General features: G+C 43.4%; 1 protein-coding gene across 1 annotated transcript; it reads right to left on the bottom strand.

Moving 5' to 3' along the window:
• Positions 1 to 2,445: 2,445 nt before the first annotated feature.
• Positions 2,446 to 9,730, bottom strand: LOC149261976 (uncharacterized). The gene is made up of 3 exons (XM_089372864.1): positions 9,614 to 9,730; positions 4,737 to 4,967; positions 2,446 to 2,679 (listed from the first exon to the last, which is right to left on the bottom strand). The coding sequence occupies exons 1-3, from the start codon at positions 9,728 to 9,730 to the stop codon at positions 2,446 to 2,448; spliced, it is 582 nt and encodes a 193-aa protein (XP_089228990.1).
• Between the last annotated feature and the right edge of the window lie 201 nt (positions 9,731 to 9,931).

Here is a 9,931-nt window from a genome sequence, read left to right on the forward strand (position 1 = left end):
AATGTTTGAGATGATGATATATGTTGGCTTAGGGGGTCCTGACCTAGGTTCAAATTTAGTTACGCCAAACGAATCCCTACATTACTGGCCCTTTCGGCAGTCTTACCCGAAGCAGTATGGGGGGATGCTGGAACCAAGTTTTCGCACCCAAAGATCAGTGTGATGTCCTTTTTTGACCTAGATCTACCTTCGTGCAGATCTCTAAACCCTTAGGGATTATTTTAGTAGCTTCCCTCAATCAGCCTCTAGACCTCCGTGAAGGTCTATGACTAGCTTTTGCGGACCCTCGACCGGTCAATTAGCCATTCAAGTGCACCATAGATTACCCTTAGATCAGTGTTTACTCAGATCTACCTAAGTGCTCAATAACTCTAACAGAAAGTGTTATGATCTTCGTGTAATCACTTCACATTAATTGTGTACAGATAACAAGATAGATCAAGTCAATTTGTGCATCAATACAACATTATTTTATAAAACCATCATTCATCACAGCATATTGCAATCATTCATGACAGAAATAGAGAGATAAAAGACAGAATTTATGTAACAGTCTTCTTTATTGATATTCAATATAAGCTTACAAACTCAAGACTTCCTTGCACACTCAGTTGCAGGGGTCCGTGCACTCAGCTACAGACACTACTCGAGGCCTCTGTGCACTTAGCTACAGAGCATTTCCTTCTTACTTTCCTGCGTTACCTCTCTAGACTCCTTCCGTCATACCAATAGACAAACTTCTATCTCTTCTTAGACTCTCTAAGAAACACTTATTTATACAATCGTAGATATTCAAAAATCGACTCAAGTTTACATAAAAGAGGGTAAAAACCATTTTTGACTCTTAACTAACTCTGTGCTCCGCATCCTCAATTTGTGCAGAATTTAAATCTTTTTACTTCAAAACTTGGGCTTTTGCCCAAAAACTGACCCAGGGGACCCCATCCCAACAGGCCCCCAACACAAAGGTTGTGACTCACCCTCAAGTCACTCAGCTGGAGCAGTGATCTTGTTGCAAAGATCCCCCAGCTCTACCTGTACAAACACGACTTCAGTCATGCTCTTCGTGGCTACGTACTTAACTTTTTCAACTAGCTACTCCATGGCTGGTCCTTTGATGGCCAACTTGATCTTCTTCTGTGTGAGCTACAAGTTCGTGAGCTTTTCTTGAATTTTGTTCATGACCTGGTAGGCTTCATCCAACCAAGGCTCCAATCTGGCCTTAAGCAAGGCCTCCTTCTTCTGCGTTGCCTCAACCTAGGCGAGGAGCTTGTTGCCTTCCTGTAGTTTGGCTAGGTGTTGGGTTGGTACAATAGAGCATGCCAGTGCACTGAATTCCTCACAATGCTTTTGTAGCTCCTTAGCTTCTGTGTTCAACTTCTGTAGGGTTGGGTCTTCCTTCAGAGTAGTTACCAGTTCCGTTGCCTGCTCGAATAATGTTGTGCACTTTGTAATGGTAGCATCTAGAGTGGCTAATCCTTTTGTGATCTCAGCTCTGCACTGCTCCTGGACCGCTAGCAGAGTCGATGGATTCACCTTCAGTTGTAGCTCAATTATTTGCATGTTGAGTTCAAATTCAACTCGACTAACCTTGGCCCGTGCCTCACGCACAGTGGCAATAAATTTTCTAACCTTTGCTTTCGGCTGTTCATCCTTTGGAATATGGAGCTCTGGTACTGCTCAGCATGCCTCTACAACTGTGGACTCCAATCATGAGGTGTGTGCCTAAAGAACCTCCTTTTCTTCCAAAACCCAAGCCTTCTCAGCGAACAACTGTTGGTTATTTACTTTGATGTCGCTTACAACACTAATGGTGTGTTGCTTTCGAAGGTGAAGGTCACCTGTGACTACATGTAGCAACTCATGCAATTTCTCTAATGTGAATGCGTCTAGGTTCAAGCCCATTTTTGGAATGCTAGCTAGCTGGGCACACTGCTCCTCAGTCTCAGCACGAACCGCCCCTATAGGCAAGGGAAAGACTCGTACCTCCATCGTTAGCCATAGAGCTAATGCTGAGTCAGTACGTGTTTCTTGCACTGAGCTTCTTGCTGCACACTTTACCTTACTTACCTTGGTCTGGATATGAGTTTCTTGAAGCTGCAACTCGCGGAGGTATTTTCGGAATCCTCCAAAGAACTGAGTGTACTGTTGTTCCAGTTTTTGCACTACTTCTGTGGCAACATCTCTTACTTTATCACTGATCACATCCCGGTCACTTTTTGTAATCATTAAAGGATCACCTTGCATTTTCTGTGCCTTTAGCTTCTTCCTTTATCCTCCTTTTTGTTCCAAGTCTCGTTTCTTTTGCTTAGAGGGTGGACACTGACCTGTTGCAACATCCTGCCCAGTTCCCATCTGGGTTTCTATTGAAGGTGAATAGTCACCTTTTTTGGCCTCGCGTTGCTTGTGCTCTGCCTTTTCCTTGGCAGCGCTTTCTTCCTCGAGTCACGCTTTGTCTGTGACGTCTTTCTCCTTTGGTGTTGCCAAGTTCTGCACAACCTTCTTGGCTGTCTCCTTTCGTTTCTTGGCGGCTGTACTTTCTAGATTAATGCTTGGCCCGGTAGCAAAATCTAAAGGGGCGTGCCACTCGGCTAGCCAGCGTGATATGACTTCCTCCACTTCAGAATCCGAAACCAAATAGGGTAGGTCATACCATTTCCATGCGGGGTCCTTCCGTGCCTAGATGTAAACTCTATTAAATTCAGATTTAAACATGGCAATGACAGACATCTCTATGTACAAGGTTGGGGACAACCTTGGCTGCTGGTAGATGGCCATGTAGAAACTTGCTTCCATCAAGACCTAGAACACGCATTGGGTTATTCGTAGCCCATAGGGATGCAAACTGTGTGGCCTCCAGAAACCCTTTTTCCAGTGGAGGGAACTGACTATCCTCCTACAACTCCCACGCAACCAGAACAATAGATGGTAGCAACCAAGCATAATGGGACAACTTGGTATCATCTTGTACTTCACGACAATTTTCTAGGAACTCTTGGCAGAGGTATTGGGACCAATTAAATTGGACACCTTCCGCGCAGTAGGTCACTAAAGAAATTACAGGAACCAAAACTTCGTGTGTGCGACACTTCCTCATAACCTTGCCTGCCAATATCTACATATCCAATTGAACTGCAGGGTAAAATATGGTTAGGATGGAGTATCCTCACATCTTCTTTACCAGCTTATATTTGATTTTTATGCACTCAACCAAGTCCCTTTCCCCTGTTTTTCCACCAAATGCCTTGGCCGAATTCAGACCATCATGCGGAAGGTGGGTGAGCCTATGAATCAACATATCAGTGATGGGGATAGGTCCTCGGAGCCATAAACACCCATCATGTACCAATGTGAGTAGTTGGCGTATACACGCAATGTTAATTGGGGTGCGATGGTAGTGTGGCACCCAAAGCAAGTTAAGCAACCCATATTGTTCAACACCTTCGGCCCATTCCTCTATCTCCAAAGATGTCATCCCTATGTCCTCGTAGACTACGCTCTTCATGAAGGTATCTTTCAATAAGTGGAGGAACTTTGTGAGATCCACTAAATCCCAATCCTCCATTTTCAACAGCGAGAGGTGAGCAAGCCGTGGTCCATCAAACGACACCTATTTGGGTAGTAGGGGTGTGGATCCAAGGAATTTGTCAGAATCTGGGTCTTTGGGAATCTTTTCCTTTCCCTTCCTCGGAGGGACATACTGAGGAGGCTTTGTGATGGGCTCTGTGCCTTCATCCTCTACATCCTTGGACCCCTAGTTGTCTTCAACTTCCAAGTCAATAACCTTCTCTTTGCCTTTGGCCAACTATTTGCATTTTTTTTGGGTTGGAGTCGTTGTATTCCCCCTTGGGTAAGCGCGCGTCTGTACCAGCTTGTTCCTCTTTTCTTCAGCCATGGAGGGTGGCGTCGTAGCTTCAATACCAGATTCTTCAGGGCCTGGGGTGTCATATGTTGTTGTGTCCATACTCATTTTCTCCATAAATAGTTTACAGGCCTCAATAGAAACGTTTGTGAGGGTAAAGAACTCTTCCCAAAAGGCTCAACTCATCAATGGACGATGAATTTTAGAGAAAGCCCGAAAGGTGCAAAGTGTAATTTTTGGGATTGACATGCACAATTTATAGAAGTTTTTTAGTCACATCCAACTATTCCCTCCAAAATCCAATCATTAATGCTATATTGGCGGCGGACCTATACAGCTTTTGACCTGAAATGCCACCCACCCCTTCCTTGTACCTGTTGTCGGTCCATCAAATTGTCAACGGTCATTTTCTAGTGGTGCGGTAAAGTATCGTCATCCACAACATAGCTATCTTCGTGCACAACTTGATAGGCACTGTCACTAGATTCTATGCAGCCAATCTGCTACGTAGTCTTCTAGGTGTGGCAGGGTAGTTTATAGTCCCATGCTCCCTCAAAACTGCCCCGAGCACTAAGACTATCCTGCCATCATTTATTCATTGGGTTGGATCTCCTGTGTATGGCTTCAATCGGCTGCCACTCACCTTTCCTAGGAAAGGTTCTCCATTCAACTTTGCAAGATGAACTACACCCCCATCTGTGATATCTTTGATGATGTATGGCCCCAACGAGTGCATCGGAAACTTTCCTGGAAAATGAGTGAACTTACTATCATATAATAATACCAAGTAAATTACCTTGAATGTGTGCAGTTTGATGTGTTGATCATGCCAAGATTTCTCACGTTCCTTCTAGACATACTTGTGGAATCCAACCAAGAATCTGTCCTCTTCAAGATCCATCAATTGTGTGAGCCGTTCTTCCAAGGCTTTGCAATCTGCCATTCCTATGAAAGCCACTATGCGTAGGCTGGGCATGATATATTCCATGGGCATCACAGCTTCTATGCCATAGACCAATCGAAAAGGTGTTTGACTTGTTAGCATTTTGCAAGTAGTCCTATATGCCCACAGCAACGCAAGCACACGCATGTCCCAATCATTTTGCTGCACGTTGCAAATATTTGTCAGCGTGTTCTCCAAATTTATTTTGAAGGCCTCAACTGTTCCATTAACTTGAGGATGATATGGCATACTCTTTTGATGATACACCTAGAACTCTTCTATCAGTGCACTGATCATTTCATTAAGGAAGTGCGTACCACGATCATTCATCAACACTTGCGGGCAACCGAACATGGTTAACATGTATTCAAACAAAAATTTAGTTGTTGTAGTCCCCGTATAATACTTCAGAGGTTGTGCCTCCGCCCATCTAGTCATATATTCTGTTGCGGTGATGATATAGCGCACACCTATTTTCTTACCTGGGGGCTGAATTGGTCCTACAAAATCAATTGCCCATTTCTCAAATGGCTACAACGACACCTGAGGATTTAATGGCAGCTTGTCCCTCTGTGATGGCCTTCCTATTCCTTAACATGCATCGCATGCCCTACAATATGATTTAGAATCTTTATGCAGCATAGGCCACCACAACCCAACGCGCAAAACCTTCTGCGTTGTTGCTTTTCCTACATAATGCCCTCCCACAAATCCTCTGTGAGCTTTAGTGAGGATGCTATTTCATTCAAAATCGGGCACATATCATCAGAGTATTTCGCCTGATCCCATATTATACAAATCTCCCGCGATTACTGAGAAATCTTCCACGTGCACTACCAACTCTTTCTTTTGCTGGATGGTGTATCCTTCTCGAGCCATCCCAGTAGTCAAGAAGTGGATAATATCCGCAAAATCGTTATCCGTGACATGCACCATGAAGAGCTATGCGTTGGGTAGTCCTTCCTCCAAATTAGTAGGTTCCTCCCCTATTTCCATGCAAGACAAATGGTCAGGTCCTGCATTCAACTTTCCTGGCTTCATAATTACCTCAAAGTCATATTCTTGAAATAACAGCAGCCATCTGCATATTCCGCCCCAACATAGGCTTATTGACTAGATACTTCAAGGAAAAATGGTTTGTGTACATCTTGAAATGTCCACCCAACAGATAGTGTCTAACATTTTGGAGCGCGTACACCATAGCCAATCCTTCGCGCTCTGTTGTTGAGTAATTCTTCTCAGGGTTTGACAAATTTTTGCTCAGAAATGCTATAGGATGATCCATCACTCCTTCGCCAGCCTGTGTTAGTACAGCTCCCAATGCAATACATGAGGCATCGACGTGTACATTGAATTCCTTCTTCCAATCCGAGAAGACCAAGATCGGCGCGGTGACCTCTTTTCTTTCAATACATCCAGATTGCACTGACATTCTTCATCATGTTGGGTTGTGTTATATTCTTTCCACAACTAGCCCATGTAGTTAACCGGGGGGTTAGAGCTACCCCCCTTTTGTTGCGCCGATTGTGTAGCCGGGGGGATCATAGGGGGTTTGAGGCATACCGGTAACCCCACTTTATGGGGTCTGGGGCAGCGCCTTGGAAAATTTTGGTTTTGGACCCTATGTTAGGATGGGCGGACCCACCTATGGTTTTGTGCATGATTTTCGTACATGTTTTTGGACACAATGGTTTTCGGTCCATGGTATTGGACGCGATGGTTTTTGGTCCATGGTATTGGATGCTTCGGCATGTATAAATATGTATTACAACATTGAAAGGAACATAATGGAAAATCAAGTTGGTAGTCCCGATTTCGGGATCCAGGGAAAAATCTCTGTGTATATGTGTTTTATGTGTTATGCTCTCGCATTGTTTATTTTCTGTGTTTTAGAATTCGTATGCAGGTAATTTCTATAGGGGGTTAAAACCTATATATCCCAACAAAATGTAGAGCCCTGCTTTAATAGCTTCTCCATAGGCGCAGTAAACTGAGCATAAGCCTTGATGAACTTTTGATAGTACCCAATATGGCTCAGCGTTGCACACAGTTGTTTAACACTCCTTGGGGCCTCCAAATTGACTGTGACCACGATCTTAGGAGGGTCCACCATTAGTCCTTGTTTTCACACCACTTGATCCATAAAAATTTAAAAAGGGACACAGAATAAGCACTTCTTCAGGTTCAATGCGATTTGATATCTTCGGCACGTATCCAACATCAAGTGTAGACTGGCTACATGGCACTTGACTAACTCAAATATTTTCCAGCTATCAAAATATACCTCTAATAATTTGTGAATAAACTCTTTGAATGATGTGATGACTACACGAGAGAATATCATTGACGCATTCTTGAGTCCAAATGGCATTACCGTATACTGGAAACAACCCCATTTTGTCATGAAGGTTGTCTTACTCCTATCTTCTGGTGCGATCTTAACCTGGTGGTACCCAAAGAACCCATCAGTGAATGAGTAGGCCTCCTCCCTTCCAACATTATCTAGTACCTCATCTGTAAATGGTGTCGGAAAAGGATCATGGATGCAAGCATCATTAAGCTTTCTTAGATATATGCAAATCCTTATCTCTCCCTTCTGCTTCTTTTCCTGAACTACTATTGGGCTCACGCAATCAGATTCCTCCACTGGTTCAATAGGACTTGCCTCAAGCATCTTGTCTAATTCCAAGAGGACCTTTTCCTTGTATTTGGGATTAAGGCGATATGTCCTCTGCTTAATGGGATTCGCGTCTGGGTTCAAAGTTATTTTCATCACTCCCAAATCGCCTATGATGCTTTTCAAGTCCGAAAATTTTGTAGGAAAAAGATCCTGGTACTCGTGTAGTAACTCAACAACTTTATCCACTATGGCATCATCCCAATAATCTCCGATCTTCGTGAATTTAGGCTCTGCTCCAGTACCAATGTTTACATGCCTAGTCTTTAGTGGTGCGGTGATATTTGATTCTCTATTTGTGGACCTTCAACCTCGCAATGGCCTTCCTTTTCTGGGATATTGACATTTCTTGGATCCTCATCCTCCCCTTCAGCAGTCACATTATAGCATTCCAGTGCATGGCACAACTAAGTGCTCCAATCTTGTTGAACCAATTCAAAAGGATCCTGTGGAATTATGAACATCATTGCCTTAGTCTCTTACAAGGCTTCACCAATGCTTTTGAACCCATCTTCAAAACTGAAGGTCATTAAAAATCCCTCCCTTAATATATCCCACTCTTTGGTTCCATGGCAGAGCTTCGTTTCCAGGTACCAATTCATGGGGATTCTATCCAGAGTGTGACAAAATAAGTGCACCCACTTTGGTTGTGGTTCCATTCCATAAACTTTAGTCCATTTTCCTAAATTATCATGCAGATCATTCCTCCCATCATATTTCTTATTCATCCGAACTTTTGGGCGACCAAATCACAACCTCATCATTCTCCTATAATCGCACCATTCATCAACGCTGTCTTTGTGCGTACCCCACCACTGTGCGGGTGTAGCACACAACATCAATTCCAGTGCTTGAAAGCAATGGTACTTAGGTACTCCTCTTTCAAAGCCATCAGAAACTTGTCTAAATCAGTTAAACCATCATAATAAGGTAAATTTCTTACCTCTGAGGACACACAGCGCAACGATTTAGTCATCATATTGCAGCGCAATGTAGATACTTCGTGGAAACTATTTTGCCAATGCTCCAATTATTCATCTAAATCTGAGGTACAGGAGATTTCGTAGTCCCATGTAATCCATTCATTAGCTGTTGGATTTATCCAATCTTGGTCTCACACTATTATTTTATAGATCTAATCCAAATCATCATTGCTTTCTTCATAGTCAAGGACTGGTTCAGGCGCAGTCCTTTTGCAGGGTCCAATGGTAATACAATGTGGAGTGATTTCCTTTCAAATGACATTGTCCTATTCTTCAAATTGATGACCCAATTCATGTCGATAGCCCAATCAATTCCAAGGAGCACGCGGTATGGATTGTTGTCATCAACAATTTCTATCACTTCAAAATTAGCCTGCGCGCTCGCACCTTCTGTATCTACGGCCACTCTATGCAATCATCCCATAGGGATAATCTAATGTTGGTTTTCCATCCTTAATTGAATCGAAGACCACTGCAGCACAGGTCTCCCCATTCTCTCCCAGGTTTGTTTAGGAAAAACGTTTGCATCAGATCCCAGGTCCAAAATAACCTGGTCCATCTCATAGTCTCCTATTTGCATGGTGGGCCTCATCTTGTGCCCTTTTCTCGTCTTATGTTTGCCAATATTTTTTACTACGCGGTGTCCTTTAGGATAATTTTCCTTCCCAACACAATTATTTATCAATTCTTGTAGCCCTTTCACAGCCTTGCTATCGCGTAGTAGTTTCATACAAGTCTTCAAGAAGGTGGTAAGCACAGAGGGGTCAACCTTTGTAGGTGCACTGATTGCCGACAGTTTGTCCTGAATTCTTGAGATAGAGGCCTCAACGAATCTTTTCTTTGCCTCCATAAACATTTCTTTCGCATGCTCCAAATCAAAACCAGTCTCCTTTTTCGAGGCTTGCAGACCCATCCATCTTCTTCAGGCTATTTTCCCTTATCGTCACTAGTCGTGATCCCATTTCGCAGCATGATATTCAAATTTAGATCCTCTTCATAGGGCTCAGACCTCATCATCTATAAGTTCTGGGTAGGATTATGAGGTTGAGCCTTCTTCTCCTGCATCTTGGACATCAACACAGGACATTCTTTGATTGCGTGGTCAAACTGAGTGCAGTATTGACATGACAGGCATGTCTGATTCGTACACTCCTCATCGTGTACTGGCATTCTGCAATTGTAGAAAATGATCTGTCCATGACCTCTACCAGGTCCTCCTCCTCCTCAGCCTCATCTGCACCCTTGATATCCTCTGCACGCTCCATCACCGCCTTAATCCAGAGGCCGAGTTTCTTCTTGCATTCAATATGTAGTTTTCCTTTCCATCATTAATTCATAGCTTCAGAAGTGGCGCTTATTGTGGACCACCGATTTGCAGAAATGGCAGAACAATTGTTGTGGTGTCTACACGAACTTTTGCGGCAAGTGACAATTATTTGTTACATATTTTCCAGCCACCTGACAAA

Source organism: Pinus tabuliformis, chromosome 6 (assembly GCF_031772625.1).
Source record: "Pinus tabuliformis cultivar Carrire ecotype Pingquan chromosome 6, CPIR1, whole genome shotgun sequence".
In the NCBI taxonomy this organism is placed as follows: domain Eukaryota; kingdom Viridiplantae; phylum Streptophyta; class Pinopsida; order Pinales; family Pinaceae; genus Pinus; species Pinus tabuliformis.